The 18,718-nt window shown below is 39.1% G+C and overlaps 1 protein-coding gene across 1 annotated transcript; it reads left to right on the top strand.

Moving 5' to 3' along the window:
* Positions 1-701: 701 nt before the first annotated feature.
* Positions 702-18,259, top strand: LOC121507089 (angiotensin II receptor-associated protein). The gene is made up of 5 exons (XM_041783239.1): positions 702-843; positions 4,063-4,097; positions 4,248-4,356; positions 9,332-9,542; positions 17,921-18,259. The coding sequence occupies exons 1-5, from the start codon at positions 817-819 to the stop codon at positions 18,043-18,045; spliced, it is 507 nt and encodes a 168-aa protein (XP_041639173.1). The 5' UTR covers positions 702-816; the 3' UTR covers positions 18,046-18,259.
* Positions 18,260-18,718: the final 459 nt, after the last annotated feature.

The raw sequence follows: 18,718 nt of genomic DNA, 5'->3' as shown, positions 1-18,718 counted from the left end.
CAGACATGCATGTGAAATATATCAAAGAAAGTAGTTTTTAAAACGGTCTTTCCGATGTGAGTTTGAACAACATTGCAATCATATGCTATCTTTTCCCAGAGTGCATTGCATGAAAATAACAGGATTCATGTGAACATATTTCATATTAGTGTTTATCTTATAAAGTCAGCATGTTAGTATGCAGGGTTTATTTAAACTTCTTTGTGCTAAATCAAAATTAACTGGTGGCTGATTGACTGCATGGACTCCATTAAACACAGACTCATGCACAGATCATCAATTCTACACATTTGAGCCCTTATTTATAACTCACTCAAGACTGTTTCCAACCATGTCACATCTCCTGGCAGTGATATGTTCTATTCATGTTCCCCTTATGAGTAAAATAAGTCACAGGAACCCTAAAAATCTCTGACTTTTACATTTGTAGAGTTATCTGTTAGCACAGCTAAGATCAGTTTTATTATAAATGTTCAAATAGACATGCTACATTGTTGATTATCTACAGAGAACCTCTGGCAGAGTGCTGGGAATTAATAAAAACTGTGACTGATGTTGTTGCTCATGTGGTTTCTCCCCTTTAGAGACTGAAGGCCAGAGCAGGAGAAGAGGAGGAGGTGGGGTGAGGAGGGGTGAGGAGGGTGGTAGTCACATGGGCAGCAGTCAGGCTGCAGTCACATGGTTTTTGTTTGCAGGCTGAGCTGAGGGAAGGAGGAGTTTTTTGCGCACAAGTTTGAGTAAAAACCTGCACTTCTCTTTCATGTAGCGCCCTCAACAAGTGGTGGAGCCGCTTACACCAAACTTTTATCAAATATTATGGAAATTCCTGCCATAAATCTAAAGGTAAGTTCATGTTTTACTTGTTTAACGAAGAGGGAAGAGTTTGGTAGGGTTTTAGTCCACAGACTGCTGTGAAACTTTGGTGATGATAGTGAATCTGTGGCTTGGGTTTCACTGGTAGTTCCTCTGTGTTGCAACTACCTGCTTCAGCTTGTGATACAGATCAGTCAACTGATAAATGCTGGGGCATTTTATGTAGAGTTTTGGCTTTCAAGTGTGCTGTAAAGTATAAAGAATCAAAGTCATGTATTCACTGGTGGGAAACAACAAACAAGTAACTTTTCGGGTGTTGATTCTTATTGGAGAAAATGTTAATGCAAGGCTTTCTAAAATCAAACTGTAGCTGATATGCAGCTTATTTGTCTCTATCTAAGGGAAGGAAATGTTGCAAGAAAGGAAGTAAAAACATTAAGAAATACAATGATGCCTTTATTGCACATCAAATCCTTTAAAAATGGAGAACCGTGTAAATAAAACTAACCTTTGAGCTTTTCTCTGTGGTTGATTTGGCTCCAGCGCAGCTTCAGCAGCTTCAGTTCAAAGCTGAGAAACTTCTCCTCATCATGTGAGGGGAAAAATTAAAGATAAAAAAAGATGTTAAAGTAGCTTCAACACAACATATACATTGATTTTCTGCAAGTTAGTCCTGGTTCATAGTTTAGCTTTAAAAATTAGCGGGGAGATGGAGCAGAGAAATCAAAGTTGGTGCAGCTTCACATGTGTCTCATTTAAAAAGCTCACGTGTCTCATATTAAGATCAGTTGTTAACAGTTTGGTCTATTTAAAGCTCTTTTGAAGAGTTTTAGCTTGTCAGAAACACTCAGTACCTCTTAATGACCTACAAGAGCTAACTAGAAGATCAGTGACGAGATGTGTTATCTCTGTTAGATGCCTGAAAGCTCTACTATCAGTGGATGTCAGACACAACGAGTCAGAAACAGCAACAAAGTTTCTCAACTAAGAAAATGCCATCCATCTATCTTCTTCTACTCATCTGGTCAGGTTACGATGGCAGCAGTCTTACCAAGTTGACCCAGACATCCCTCTCCTCAGTGACATTTTCCAACTCTTTCTGGGGAATCCTGTGGCGTTCCCAGGCCAGAATGACTATATAATCCCTCCAGTGAGTTCTGGGTCTGCCCCAGGCCTCCTCCGGGTGGACGCACCTGGAAGACTCCCAAAGGGAGGTGACTAGAACGCATCCTGACCAGACACTTGTGGGATACACTCTACCATTAAAGAAGGCAGCTTTTTGTGTTTAAACACAGCTTTTGGATGCTGCTGTTGCTCATTTTGCAGAGCAGAATCAACTCTCAATTCTTGTTCTCTTAGGTGCATGTCTTCCCCCACTCTCCCTCCCAATGTTTTGTGTCTCTCTTTAGCTGTTTTATCACATTGGTGGCAAAGAGCCCCCCAAAAAGAGACCCCCCCTCCCCTGCACTTTAATGCCTCCCTGTGCCTCCTATCCCACATCACTCCCAACTCACTCTCCATGGTTTCTGAGACTGTCCACTGAACAGTACAGAAAGTGATGTAGTGTTCAAACAGTTGAACTAAGGCCGTCCATAAGGGGGATAAAGGGGAGACCTTTCTAGGGTCCTGTTAATTAGAGGCCCCATGGAGGTCAGTAAAAATCATGATCCATCACAAAGTTAAGCTGTGGTAACCATATTAATATTTAATCTGAATAACAAGCATTCTTGTAATATATATATATATATATATATCAGAATTTTATTTGTTTATGCTATTGTACAATTTAGCACTTTTAAATGTTAATGTTAACAATGTGGATGGGCACAACAAACTAAACCATTTAGAAATTAATATCAGACTTGAGAGCTAAGACATGAAGTGCACAAACGTCAGGATGCCAGAGATTACAGTAGAAGAAACTCATAAAGCAGCAAATATGGGCAAAGAAAGTAAAAAGTGGCAACAATGGTGAAAAGTATTTAAAAAGTGGCAATGTTTGGTGTAAAGTGGTGAAAAAAGGTGGCTTCAGTGGTTAAAATCAGTGAAAAAATGGCAAATATGGGTTAAGAAAGGAAAAAAGTGGTGAGAATCGAATAAAAAGTGGCAAATTTGGGTTTAATGTGGCAATAACAGTTTGAAAGAGGCAGAAAAGGGATAAAGAAGCAAATATGGGTAGAAAAAAGTAAAAAGTTGCAAAAATTGGTGTAAAGTGATAGAAACAGTTGGCCTCAGTTGTTCAAAGCAGTGAAAAAGTGGCAGATATGGTGTTGATGTGGCAAAAATAGGGAGAATGTAGGAAAAATGGGTTTGGAAAGGGAAAAAGTGGTAAGAATGGTGAAAAGAGGACAAAAAGTGGTAAATACGGGTTTTAAGTGATAAAAATACGTTTTCAGAGACACAATAGGGATAAAGCAGCAAATACAGGTTAAGAGAGGAAAAAGGGACACGAATGGCTGGTAAAGCTGGGGAAAATAATCACAACTGATTCACAACTGGAGAGGGCCCATTCACTGGGTTTGTAGGGGCCCAACCTGTGTTGATTTGTACTTGAATCTTAGCAGTTTCTTTTGTCAGAAGTCTCATCAAAATATCTCATTTACCCGACAAATCCTGATGAATATTTATTTTCAAGAATGCCAATAAAAAGGCCTGCATTGGTCGTGATTAATAAGTGGTGAATGGACTTTTCTAGTCGTCTGACTTCTTACTCCACATTCACTCACTGCCAAAGGCGGCTGTGTGGCCATCAGTACTACTACCTAATCCATTCATCACATCTACACACATTTACTCACCACTGGTGAAGCAGTGGGAGCAGATTGGGGTTAAATGTTTTGCCAAAGGACACACTGACATGTGACTGTAGCAGCAGGGGATCAGATCCCAGGCCTTTCAGTTCAACTGGCCCTTCCTACCTATCCAGAGTAGATTATTATCTGCTAATGGGGTGAGAAAAGTGTCTTGAAATAGCTTTTTAAAATTGTTTAGTGCATTTTATTTCAAGGCGCTTAAGAAATAAACTTTCCTTGATCATGAGCAGTTCTTACTACCAACACATGGGATTTATTTTTTGTTTTCAAATCTCAAAATAAGATTTTTTTTTCTGGACTTGTCTGCTGAATGTGGCTTGAAACCATCAGCCAAATACCTTTGCTAAGATCTGAGCTTTTGGGCTGTGCTGATGAATTTTCTCTTGTTCCAGATAGATTTAACCACCTTAAAATGTTTGATTTCTCTATTTTCCAGGCCATAGTGCTGGCACATTGGCTGCTGACGATATGGTGAGTCCACCACACTTTTTCCTCACAAAGCTGAGGAATTTCTCTCCTCTTCATCAAACACAGACTCACAATCTTGATTCAGGCCTACTCTTAAACCTGCACGTCCCAAACTGAGATGAAAATGTCTTTTGTGTGAATGGTTTCCTGCAGGGGTAGCATGGCGTGGCTGCCCTACTCCTATTCTTGGGGGAACTTCAGCGTATTAGCAGTCGGGGTCTGGGCCATTGCACAAAGGGACTCCATCGACGCCGTGCTCATGGTGAGTTTTCTTTTTTATTGCTGTGATTTTTTTCACGCAGGCTGCAATCTTAACATCATGTGACATCCAGGAGTCTAACTTTAGACACAGAAATGCATATCCGTGCTAACCTATTTGTCTGTGGAATCTGGGACAATCTGAGCATCCCTTTGAGAGAGATAGCCCGCCCTTAATTCAGCATAGAGTACAGTATCATTGGCTTTCACAGTGAATAAGCTTACAGCAGCTGTGGCAGTTGAATAAAAAGAATTCCTGGACTGGTCATGCTTTTCTTGGTGCTGCTTATAAATTTAAAAATGATAGAAAAGGAGCACATTCAAAACCTTAAAACTCTTCAGGTGCACACCCAAAAGAAGACTTACAGGAGAATAGAAGAGTCAGCGCTCCCTTTGTAGTATAGCGAACAGTAACGGACATTAAGGAGGAAGCTGAAATGTCTGCATCCTGCTGCTCTGCTCAGAGTAAAAGACGTGAAAGCTGACTGTTCTGCTTATAAATTAGCTTAATCTGGTTTCTCAGAATTTAGCACTGATTTATTTTAAGCCTTAAAGTTAAAAACCCAATAACCTCTGTGAACTCTGTGGCTTCAATGGCAGCCAACTATTCAACTATTGCCGATTCACTTCTGCTTAAAGAGTTTGTCACTTTTCTGTGAAATCCACGTTAAAAAAGGTAGGATCGTGTCTCAGTCCCAGGGCTGTCTTGCACATGTCTTAGCCCAGTCTTGCTCCCTGTGTTTTGTGTCCCTTCAGCAGTTCTACCACAATGGTGGTGACGCCCCCCCCCCCCCCAAAAAAAAAGAGACCATCATCTCTTTCATGGGGGGCTTTTCATCAGCACAGACCAACTTTCAAGTCTCGCCACAGATTCTCAAAGGGATTTAGGCCTGGACTTTGACTGGGCCATTCTAACACATGAATATGCTTCAATCTAAACCACTCCATTGTAGCTTTGGTTGTATGTTTAAGGTCGATGTCCTGCTGGAAGGTGAACCTCCGCCACAGTCTCAAGTCTTTTGCCGATTCTAGTAACCTTGCAAAGCAGATGGATACGCCCATTTCCTTGTTTTTCATTGGCGAATCCATCTTGTTAAGCTCCCATCCGAACCATTTGGGCCTGGTTAGAAAGTGACAGGACCAATCAGCGACAAGGGGCAGTACTTTCAGGCACGGCAGTGACGTGCTGTAAGCAAGCAGCAGCAAGAGGCCGGTGCAATTATGGCAGAAGAGCTTAGCGTGAATGCTGCTAAAGAGCCAGTTTTACCAGAACTTGATGACATTTCTTCGTTAAAAGAAGAACAATGAACAGCAGTGAGTTGTTTTTTCTTTTCAAAAACAACAAAAGTCAAGTACTTGGATGTCTATAGTCACCATGTTTCGCGTTATTCCTCCGCAGCTGCGCACGCACAGCTCAATAGCTGCTATGCGCACCTTTTGTTTAGGCTGAAAAGTTCAATTTTAGTCTCATCTGACCGAAGCACCTTCTTCCACATGTTTAGTGTGTCCCCCACATGGCTTTTGGCAAACCACAAACGAGAATCCTTATGGCTTTTTTTCAACAATGGCTGTCTTCTTGCTACTCTTCCATAAAGGCCAGATTTGTGGAGTGCACAACTGATAGTTTCCTGTGGACAGGTTCTCCCACCTGAGCTGTGGATCTCTGCAGCTCCTCCAGAGTTCCGATGGGCCTCTTTGTTGCTTCTCTTATCAATGCCCGGCCTGTAAGTTAAGGTGGACGGCCATTTCTCAGTAGGTTTGTAGTTGTGCCATGCTCTTTCCAGTTTCAGATGATGGATTGAACAGTGCTCCGTGAGATGTTCAAAGCTTTGGATATTTTTTTATAACCTAACCCTGATTTAAACTTCTCCACAGCTTTATCCCTGATGGGTCTGGTGTGTCCCTTGGTCTTCATGGTGCTGTTTGTTCACTGATGTTCTCTAACATACATCTGAGGCCTGCACAGAATGGCTGGATTTATACTGAGATTAGATTACACACAGGTGGACTCTATTTACTTACTAGGGAACTTCTAAAGGCAATTGGCTGCACTGGATTTTATTCATGGTATCAGACTCCAGGGGGATGAATACTTTTGCACACCTCATTTTTCAGATTTTTATTTATAATATAAATTGAAAGCCATGTATAATTTTCCTTCCACTTCACAATTATGTGCCACTTTGTGTTCCTCTATCACGCAAAATCCCAATAAAATATATTTACATTTGTGTTTGTAACATGAAGAAATGTGTAAAAGTTCAAGGGGTATGAAACTTTTGCAAGCCACTGTAATCATGGATGCATGAATTCATTGGTTTAACACCGAATCTGCCTTTTGACAAACATCAGCCATCAGTAAATGAAGTTGGCATGAACACACATCAGTTTGTAGATGTTGATCTGTTGTGTCTTAACAATTTAGTCTGGTATTTATCAGCCTAACTGCTGATTCAGAGAAGAGATTTATTATTGGGTAAAGGTGTCTCTGATCTTTTTTCATGGTCAGACATGAGAGAAACTGTTGGGATTTTGAGAGGGTTGCAATGAAAAAGTAATGAAAAATCATCAGCCATTAACTAAATTGTTATTTTAAACACTGGGCCTAATTTTTACAAATGGTGCATCTCTACTTCAACCAGTGACAGTCTGTCAGACCTGCACTCACACAGGCTGCCTCTGTCGATTGATTCAACGATCTATTGGCTGAATACTCAAAAATTCTGAACTCTGCCAAAGCCTCTGAACTCTGCTACAAATCTGTGCGTCACTGGGAATTAGACCACGGCATGTTTTTGTAATAACTCGGGCTCTACTCCATTTCCTCAGAGAAGTCCAAAGATCTTTACCTAGAAATTCATCGGGGCGGTTTGATCATGAATATTAGAGCGGGATATCGGTGCTCTGAAGGTATCAACAAAAATAACCCAGTTCTCAGTGGAATCAAAACTGCTTCATTCAAATATGAGCTGCTCCTGATCCTTCAGCCTTTCATCACAGAATATCTTTGATTTATTGTGCTGGCCAACTATTACAGCAGCTACAACCTTCACCATCAGTGTGTGATGAAATCAAGAGGGATGTATTTGACTGACTAGGTAGTCAGAAGGTTTCGGTTTTAAAAAGTCATAAAAAAGATTACAGAAATGAAATGCATCCATTCAAGTGGTGTATATTAATTATAACAAGAAGGAAATCAAGGTTATGTTTAAGTATTTGAATTTTTTAACTCATACATGGACATTAAAAAAGCTCTCAGTTGCTGTAAAACATGTTTTAAGGTGAACAAAAACCTTAATTTAAATAAAATCACAGCTAATATGTGTAAATCAAACATATCAAGTACCAGACAGATTTATGTAACAAATAAGATTTGTAGTCTATCTAAATTCTGGCTCAGTCTCTCCTCATATTTTCACATCATTTTTACCATACATGATATAAAATTGAGTTTGTAGTCTGATCCAAATTTACTGTAACATAATTTTATGTGTGTAAGAAATCCCAGGATTTTGGTCCAAGTTGACATGATCGCATCACACAGATTTGTCAGTTGCACATCCATAATGCCAGTCTCCCATTCCACCACATCCCAAAGTGCTCTATTGCAGTGGTTCCCAACCATTTCCCCTGGAGTCCCCCTACTTTTATCTAAGAAAGTGAGTCCCTCCTCAGGACCCTCATGAATAAAAAAGTGATAGGCAGATACAATTTCACTTTTTTTATTGAAAAAATTATTAGAAAATACACCTAGACATCTTTATCATTCTATGAGACCTATGTATAAACTATTAAAGTAGAGTTTTGCCATAATCTTTCTGTTGATGTGCCAATATGATTTGACAACCTCAGAGCAGACACAGCTTGGCCCCCCTGAGGTCTTGGCGTACAGTAAACTTATTGTCATGTCCAAGAAACCAGTCTGAGATAATCTGGGCTTTGGTGCATTTTCCTGCTGGAAGTAGCCATCAGAACAAGGGTACACTGTGGTCATAAAGGGACGGACAAGGTCAGCAACAATCAGATGGGCTGTGGCATTTAAATGATGCTCAGTTGGTACTAAGGGGCCCAAAGCGTGCCAAGAGTATATCCTCCACACTCCCTGATGCTTGATTTGAACTTTACCAGGTTGTCTTGACCACGTCTACATGCTTTAAAGCATTGAGTTTCTGACCTAAAATCAGCATCATCTAGCGTGAACCCTGCATTAGTATGCAGCCTGCATCTTTGAGATTGTAGTAGTAGTAGGAGGTTTGGACACAGTGTTTGTGAAACCAGCTTCAGGCTGTCAAAACAAGTACAGGACAGCTAAGGGTGAAGTAGAAGCACATTTAGAGAAAAATCCTCATGACCTGAGTGATTTTAAAGACATTTTTGACAGTTATGGATCCTGACAGTCACTGTCATCCTGCAGAAAGCACAGGGAAACGTCTCACCTGGTGTATCCGGCTTTAAAGATACTGTTGCTCACAGAAAGGAGGCCAAAGTCTGGAAAATATATCAAACAGGTTTCCTTCAGGTCCATAATCCACCTCTCCCTCATTCACTAGACAAAATCTGACAGATAGTCTTTATATATCCTGTTCTTTATTTTTTTATCACTGCCTCCAGGCTTGACTATTTTAGGCATCTGGAGACATTTCTGTTTGTCAGCTCATCAAATATTTAACTCACATTTCTTTTGTTTTGGGCAAATTATGGATCTGACTGTCCTGGATTTAAACAGCAACAGAAAATGTCTCATTCTCAGGTTTTATATCTGATTTTATTCTGCAGTTTGTCTTTTATTCTTTATTCCCTATGACTGACTTCCTGACATCTCTTCTCCCAGAATGCATGCAAAGTTGATCAGTCCAAACATTTAATCTAAAAGCTAAAAACTGCCATTTTTCTTGTTATGAAGTTAAGTAAATTAAGCATGTCTGATTTAAACAAATGCTCCTGATTCACTGGATCTTTCTGTCTTGCTTTCCCTGTAGTTCCTGATGGGGATGCTTGTGACGATACTGACCGACATCGTCCATTTTAGCATCTATTACCCGACCAATGAAATGTCATTAGACCGGGGAAACAACGTGTTCCGATTCAGCGCAGGCATGGCCATCCTCGGTCTGCTGATCAAACCGGTGTCCTGCTTCTTCGTCTACCAAATGTACCGCGAAAGAGGAGGAGATTATAACGTCAACTTTGGTAAGTGCAGCAGGATGAGGAGCAGTTACATAGGAGGAGTTTGATTAGAGTCATGAGTGACTGGTTAAGGAGGGAACATTGTTAAAACTTGTTGTTTTCCACTGGTGTGCTTTAGGACTTTAGAGTGCATACATCAGTGAGCTCTAAGTCACAATGGAGCTCTTTCTCTGAAACCTGGAGGTTGTTTTTCCTCTTTGATATCAAACCCTAACATTCACATGCTTTCACAGCCTAAACCAAGATCATAAAATAAATATTTACCAGTAATTTAGATACTTAAAGTTTCCCAAACTTTCAACAGGTCAACAAAAAAAAACAAGACAATCATAGTTTGGTTTGAAGGTTACTGTTCGGCTAATTTGAACAGAGATAAGACAAATAATAAAATCATGTACATCGGTTTGATGCATTTTAATGCCCTAAAAAGGTCTCTGGGTGCAACTTTACTGTGGTAAAACATAAAGATCTGTTAAACTTCCCACTCTGTAGACCAGTGGGTCTCAAATTGTGTGGTGAGGCATACTGGTGTGCCTTTAGGAAAGTCTAAGTGCACCTTAGGAATTTGGACAACCATGCATGATTAATATAATTATAAAAGTATCCAAAAAATTGGGCAATCACATATAAAGCTACATTTTCTGTAGTATATTTTATATTTTCTTATTGCGCCTTTGTTAATTATGCATTTTTTTTGATAATTTGGTGTAAAATTGTCTTATTATAAGCATGCAATGTTTGGGATTTGTTACAATAGATTTAATAAACTGTGAGTAAGGCTGATTTGGCTATTAGCATGTATTTGTGTAATTCAGTTGCAGACTCAATATTTGAGAACCATGGCAGGACGAGACTATCAGATCTGAGCAATTCTAAAAAGCCACAGACTTCAGGAAAGTTTTAACTGGTTTTTAAAACCCTAACACAAGATGTCACAGAAACATGCACAATCATAAGCGATTTGAGATGAAATACAAATACAGAGGATGCTGATGTTGCAATGTTGGTATACAGTACTGTGCAGAAAGTTAGGTGTAGATGTGGCGAGTAAACTGCCTGAGTGGAGTCAGGGGTGGGTGTGGGGAGTAAGCATGGCTTAGGGCAGTGGTTCCCAACTGGTTGGTCATGGAGCAGTTTGCAGTGGGTCGCTAATGTGTGTCTGTAGAAAAATGCTGCAAAAGTCTATGCAGAACATGGAACCATACTGATTATTTTACTCTATTTTATTGTTATAATCAATAAATTCAAATGTTTGATCAATATTTCAACTCATTTATTTTATTTTCTTGCTGCTTTTACCGTGTCAATGAAGTAATTTCTCAAGACTTCTGCAAAATTGGCTAAAATTTACACATTATCAGAGGGAAGGGGGGTATAAACCTGTCAGTTTTGCCTTGTCTCTGGTTCTGTTCCATCCCAAATCTTTAGTGCAACATTTTTATTTGTTAAACATGCATTGTTTAAAATTTTTGGAAATTTGGGTCACGATTTGTCATCAAAGATATTGGGTCCTGAGACCAGACCAGTTGAGAACTACTGGCTTTGGACCGTTGTTCTTAAAGTGGGGGTTGCGAGACACTGAAGGGGACCTTGCAAACAAATAATATTTTGACTAATTTCAAATAGGATGTTTTATCCATTATTGTGAAAACATGTGCACACTTTTTGTGCAATTTGAAATAAAATCATGTTTAGGTTAGATTTATGCTGAAATAACTGGAATGCATAAAAATCTTTGAAATGTAAGTCTGCACACAACTTTTTTTTGAAAGTGCACAGCTGTGTGGATCTATTCTTCAACCACCTTTAGGGACAGAGGGGGTCCCGAGTGTCTGTTTTGTTGTGGATTACATGCTAAAAAGTTTGGGGTACCATCCAGGCAGGCAGTGGGGTACAGACTAAGCAGGCCCTGTCATGAATCCTTAGCACCCTACGTGCCTAAAACTTCTGAACATGACTGTACATCTGGTTTCAGACATCAGATTTTGGTCTGCTAACTCTCGCTGCTTGTATGGGTATTCTGCTGAAGACTTTCCAGTAAGGAAGAAAAATGATCGCAAAAGCTCTGACTGAACCAGGAGCAGCAGAATAATCATATTAGGGTTTTTTGGGGGGCCAGGATTCAGTCCTAAAATAGTCTGGTCTGATGTTTCTACCCCCTACAAATCTCTGATTTTTCACCGAGTGTGGCTGTTTGCTCAGTGTGATGTGTGTCCAGCTTTGAGCTCCTCTCTGTGTTGTTTGTCATGAAAGTGTGTGGAGAACCAGGAAGTCTCTGTGCTAAACCAGCGGCAGATGATTCAGTCAAAGTAATACGTTAGAGTCACAAGATGCTTCAGATGTAGAAAAATATCTGAGTCGCAGTCGAGCTCGGCCAGGAAATTATCTGTCCACGAGTTTTTTATAACCTTTAAGAGATTTCCACTGCAGCAGCGAGGAACAAATTAAACCCAAGTAGACTGGAAAAGCTCATATGATATATCATGAAAAAGCAGCACAGGATTAATGTGGAAGAAACAGAGATGGTGTGCGGAGATTTAGAGATTTAGTGACATTACTGAGCCGTGATGCAGCTCTCTGCTTGGGCGGCTAACGAATGATAAGTACGCTCTGTCCATAGAGCAGTCAGGAGAGATTCTAGATGAGGCTGTGATTAAAGCGTGTGCGTGTCCATTGATTTTTGGACTTTTGTGCGCTTTTCCATCAGAAATCTCACTCAGCTGTGACGTCTCCTGGACTCTTGAATACTTACAATGTTATTCATGGCTTCATCTCTGCGGACTGACCAAAAGCAGCTGTATTTATCATTTGTTGTGCAGAAATGCGAACAGGGATAGTGTCATTAAAAAAACAACAAATGACTTTGAAAAAACAAAGTTTCATGTATTATTAACCGTGATATAATAGTGATTTATGAAACCACACACTGGGAAAAGGAATGAAATCCTTCCTGGGCTGCGACCATCCCTTTGACAAAGTGTGTCTCCTGATTGGTGCGTTTGGAGGATAATTGAATATTGATGAATGCCGTCTGGTTGCAGTTTTACTTAAACATCACATACACTCAGCAGGCATGGCCATTACACTGTGATTGTCTGCTCTCTGACTGATGAACGTATCTAATGTTAGCTTCAGATTATGTGTGTTTTTAATTGCTCTCTGATTGCATAGCTGCCGTTAACAAGGTCTCCTGCTGTGCAAAGCACTCTGGGAAATCAGGCAATCAGGTGCATGGGAGTGAAATGTTGATTCAGGCGTTAAAGGATTCCCGGGGTTTGATTGGCGTCTGTCAAAGGTTGTTAAAACACATTAAGGATTTTTGTTTTAGTCTTATTTTAATGTTGATGTGATACAATAGAGACCTGAGCTGTGAGAACATTTATAAATATTGGTCCAGTCACCTCTGATCAAGTTAAAGTTGGTAGTTAAAGCCTGTCAAGGTTTGGATTGTTGCACATGAAGAAGCAGTGTGAAGAGCTGAATGAAAAATAGTATTTCAGTTCACTAATACAAAGGTTTCTATTGGTGTTATCCTCACAAAGCTCACAAAAACTGGATGAATAAAAATGCACATTTGTGAGCTCTAATGTAGGGCAAGGTCACTCAGTTTCAACACGTTTCATACACAGAAAATCAGAATGCTTTACAAAAGCAAAGAATCAAACAGGGAGGCCATTTCTAATGAAATCAGGCTGCAAGGATAGCATTTCCTTTTTTCATTTCTCATTAAACCATTTTAAATCTTAAGCAGCTGCACTAATGCAGAGTACAGTACTTTGCATTAGTGCAGCCGCTTAAAAAGTAGCTTTGCTGACAATATTTAAGCTAATACATTTATTTCCATACCAGTGAATCCCTTTAATAATTAAAGTTGATGTTAACACAACAGGATTTCTGACTGTAAGAACTGATCATGTTTAACCCTTGTGCCCTCCTCGGGCATTTTTGGCCATTTTTCTCAACTTCTTTTTTTAAAATTTGTGATCATTTGTCAGTTTTACAGCTTGTGGCATTAATTTTTACTGGAACTTTTCTTTCTGGTTAAATTTTTGAAATCCAGCATGTTTTACTCTTAAATGTCATTCATACTCTCTCAATGAATTTTGTACCCTCGGGACACCTTTGAGGTAAAAATGTACACATATTTTTTTAACTACAAAAAACACAAAAAGTGAATTATTTTCCATAAAATTAATAGTGGAAAGAATGGGCAGCATACATATATAAATATATATTCTCTACCTTTTTTTCATAAATCTTAACAACTTCAGACCTGCTCAAAACTACAAAAAAAATTCAATAATTCTCAGAATTTTAACCCTTTTAAACGTACACAAAACTCTCCATAATATAATGGGCAAAAATACAAGAATTTGGTGCATGGTCCTACAATGAGTAAATGGTTGAATCTGGTGGAATATGGTAAAAATGTCAAATTTCTCTAGACTTCTTCACATCAGAATGCTGACATTAAAGAATGCATGATTTTATACTGCAATGAGAGTGAGATTAAAAAACGTAGTTTTAATGGAAGTCAATGGGGGCATTTGTGCCTCGAAGATGTCAGGAGGGTATTTCTGACATTACATAAAAAATATTAATGCAATCAAAACAATTTTGTTGCTAATCTTTGACCCATCTTTCTACTATTTATTATATGGAAAATAATTCACTTTTTGCATTTTTTTTTGCAGTAAAAAATGAAATATTTCAAATAATCAAACTGGCATTAAAGGGGTTCAAATTCAGAGAATTATTGAATTTTTTTGTAGTTTTGAGCAGGTCTGAAGTTGTTAAGATTTATGAAAAAAAGGTAGAGAAAATATATATATGTATGCTGATTTAATGGCAGTTTTTTTGTACATGTACATTTTTTGCCTAGACAGTGTCAAGAGGGTGCCTAATGTTACAGCTGGCACTACAAAAAAACAAAAAAACAAAAAAAAAATACTATTGCAATAAAATCAACTTTGTTGCTAATCTTTGACCCATCCAAGACTCTCATCTGCACCAAAGCCCCTTCTTTCCTCTATTAATTTTATGGAATATTATTCACTTTTTGTGTTTTTTTGTTTTTTTTTTGTAGTAAAAAATGAAATATTGCAAATAATCAAACTGGCATTTAAAGGGTGAAAATCTTGAAAACTATTTAACATTTGGTAGATTTGAGCAGGTCTGAAGTTGTTAAAGAGATTTATGAAAAAAAAGTAAAATATAATATTGACGTATGGTGATTTAATGTCAATTTTTCTGTACGTGTACATTTTTGCCAAAGATGCCCCGGGGTAGTAAATTTGAGGAGGGCACAAGGGTTAGTTCTTGTGTTCTTTGATCAGAGCACATCAGATCAGGTTAGAAAGGGGAAAAGTCACTCTTAACACCACAGGATAATCTGTTATCATAGTCTTTTTGAACCATCCAATCATCTGTCTTTGCTGACTTTGGTCCAAACTGGGATTCAGGACAACATTATACTGTGGCCTGCTTTATTAGAGTTCCTGAGAGGCTGTTTTTACACGTATCTAAAATCTTTAATTTATAGAAACTTTTTCATGCATACCCTCTTAAAAATATTGGCCCAATGTTGTCATAAATGAATGCTATATTTGTGGTTGAATCTGTCTGTTTGAGATAAATGTAATGGTGATGCTATGGAAGGTCGGTGTGGTTAAACTGTAGATTCCTGCTGTTGTTGCGTATGTTCCTGTCTATTGTATGTGTCCTTTCTGCTTCATTGCTTCTTATCTCTGAGAATTCCTCACTGCCATGTTGTTTTTCTGTCTTGTTCCTCCAGTTTTGATTTGATCCATTTGTCTTCTTCTTTTCTTCCCCTCTCTGTTCTCCCCTTTCACTGCCGACATTTGTCCTCTCAGACTTTGAGACCTCTGTGGACAGTCGCTGCACTACGGATAGTGCTGACAGTGCTTTTATTGGCCGCCGCTATTGATCTCCAGCTTCCTCCCTATTTTTACCATTTCTCTCCTCCAGTCATCCTAAATCACGCTGCAGGACACAAATCCAGCTACTTTCCTCATATTTGTCCTGTTTGCTGTTGATCTTACTCTTTATTTCATTATCATTTTATTGTTCGTCCTCACCTTGTCATACCTGCCTGCCTGCGTTTGTCAGACCATTATATCTGTGTTCACTTCTGTTGTTTCATATGTCTTCGTATGTTTGTGCAAGTTTGCTTCTGTATGTATTATTTATAGTCTGTCTTCTCTCCAGATGCCTCATTTGTGTGCTGTTTTCTGTTTGCATATATTTAAAGCAGAGCTGCGTGATGCTGCACATTTCAAATCAGCCTAATTACAGTCAACATAGTGTCGACTTTGAAAAGATGATGAATGTGACCTGTTTTAAATGCACACTTATGTGAGTTTACTAAAGGAGATGAAGCTTTTTTGAAGAAATGTGATTTTGATGTATGCTTTTGAATAAAATCCAATAATAAAAACCATGGTTGCATTGGTAGAATGATCCTAAATCTTAGGGAATCATCATCATTTTAATCATGTTTGTCACAGAGAAAGGACTGTGGGCCATGCGGAGGTAAGAGCATGCGATCCTTTGAACCTTTTAAAAAAAAGCTATTGCTATTCTGGCCATGTCAGAGTCGGGCTTTTTTTTATTTTTTGCAGCAGAAAAAGTCCTTTAAAACTTTTCAGATGGATTACGTCAGTAAATAGTCTTTATAGAATTCATTATTAAGCATATTAACATTGGCACAGAGTATGCACTGAGGAAAAAGCTCCAAATAATCCCAGATTAGGAAGTTCTGCTCACATGAGGAGGTTTTTCAGACCGGTACTCAGATTATAAATGTTTGTTTGTTCCTTCCAGTTCGCAGCTAATCAGAAAGCCATGGATGTTAAAAGAGAGTGATGAAATGAGAGGAAAATCTGTGACACTGGAGGGTTTTTTAAAGGTGATTTGCTGTTTTCTTAAGCCCCAAAATTTAAACATGTATTAAAAATATTTCAATCATAAGTATTTTAGATGATTTTCAAGGAGAAAACACATATAATAACTGTGTTTTCAGATTTTAAATGCACAATAGCTTACATAAACTCAACCTCCAGTAGGCTTGGTCAAAAAAAGCTCTGCCCACCTTCATTTCCTTCTTATTTTGGATGAAGTATTCTTTCCATGCCTCTTAACTGAAATGCCTGAGCCCCTGAAAGGTTTAGGGCCCTCCCCAGATGTTATTAAATAATATTAGTGCGTGCACATTGGGTCAATAGAGCTTGCCACCTGGCTAACACTCCCCTCCTTGTCCTGGCACTGATTAATCTTGGAGCAATGCCTGCTGCAAGTCTTAGCATGGCGATGCACAATGACATTCCTGTTCCAGTTTTTAAGTTCAGTGGTCCCACCTGTAGCATTAACATGATCAAACTAAAAGCCCTTATCACTGTCGGAAGATGGGGTTGCATTTTGAAACATGCACAAAAAAAAAGAAAATGTGAGTTTTGTTGCTTTTGTCTGTATTAGTGGGTATTTACCAAGTGGCAAAAGTATTTTAAAAAATCACTCCCACTAGAAATGTCTGGTATAGCTGTCACATCTGTTAACGATCATGCATCAGTAGCAAGAAGGGTTGGTCTATTTCCTGGTGGAAGATTTCACCTCTACTACTTATAACTCTGTTTCAAGGGGCAAACAGGCTCTTGAAATAAGGGGAAGGGGTAAACATTAGAAATAGGACTGAACCTTTGAGCCAATGTTTGTGAAACAGATATTTGAGGCCAATTTTTCCCCAAAATGGTTCATTTAAATGTGTGCAAATGCAAAGACAAGTTGCAGCACATTTTAGGGTGCATTAATCACAACAACAACAACAACACAATAAGTCATTTTTGGTTAAACAGGTGCAGAAAAACCTGATCATTCTTTACTAAATCAGACCCTGAGTGTGAACTATGATGGCTGTCAAGAGAAAACACCATGCAACTGCAAAACAAGAGAAAAGGCTGCACTAAAATAAACAAATAAACAAATAATAAAAACATAACCACATAAAACAAAAAAACAGTAAAACAATAATAATGCGTTGGAAATAAAAAGGCAAACAGTACATTCCCAGCAATTTGCTGTCTTTGTATTTTCATTCAGCTTTCTCCAGTTGTATTTGCTTTGGAAATGGAATTGTTTCTCAGTCTGCAGCCCCTAATGGAACTTTTCTGTGCCGTTGCAGTGTTTTTGCCCTTGCCAGCCACCGTAGCACTCCTTTAAAACCAAGAAAAGGAATAGTGGTAAAAGGGTCAGTATGCTACTTTAACATTAGTAGATTATTAGTAGATGGAGATTAGCTAGTCAGTAGTTGGTCGTTCATGCCTGAGTGGGGGTTTTGAAGACTCTGTGGGCTTTTTCCTCTGCAGGCTTCCCCTCAGTAACAAGAAACAGAGACGCCTACCAGTCCATCGACCAGCAGGACCAGACCTCAGGCCCGGCGAACCCGTTCAACCAGCAGCAGGAGGGCAAATCTGGAGCTCGCACGTACTGAGAGGAGCAGGATGCAGCGTTTTCCTCTCACTTATAAGCAGCAGAGCACCTCTCAAGTGTCATTTTTTTACCATCATTCCTACACCGCTGTTTGTGTTTCTACAGTGAGTCTGCTGAGAACAAATTTGATACCCGTATGATTGGGAATAAGCCGCTCCGTTTGGGTTTAAGGAAGCAATGCAGCGTAAATAAACCAATTAAAGTCTCCCTTCAAAGGTGCGAACATTTTTTTTGCTGAGCTGGCACTTTGCTGCTGAGTAAACACAGAGGAAACACACTGCTCTAACACTCCCATGCTGTGTTACTGTGTCTGCCTACTGTTAGTAGAGAGTGATGAATGTGTGTCTTTGTTTTTCTAAGTGAGTCAGTTTTACAACCGTGGCACTTAAATGCATTTCAAGGATAGTATGGAGGTTTGGAGGTTTGGTTTGTTTGAGGTACTTATCAAAAATGATTTTATTAACCTAAAGGGGATCAGGTCGGCACAGCTTCTGTTTGGAGAAGTTAGCTGGAGTGCTGTTGCAGAAGCTGGGCTATGTACTGCTGTGGATGAGGTTTGGAGAAACGCAACTAAAGCTACGTATAAAAGAAGCCCCACCTTTGAATATCCAATCAAAGATTAAAGCCTGGTTTATACTTCTGCATCCAATCTAGGCTGTGTCATGCATTCTAGG

Source organism: Cheilinus undulatus, linkage group 3 (genome assembly GCF_018320785.1).
Source record: "Cheilinus undulatus linkage group 3, ASM1832078v1, whole genome shotgun sequence".
In the NCBI taxonomy this organism is placed as follows: Eukaryota; Metazoa; Chordata; class Actinopteri; order Labriformes; family Labridae; genus Cheilinus; species Cheilinus undulatus.
Note: the sequence above shows the minus strand (reverse complement) of the source record. Positions and strands in the feature narration are given on the sequence as shown.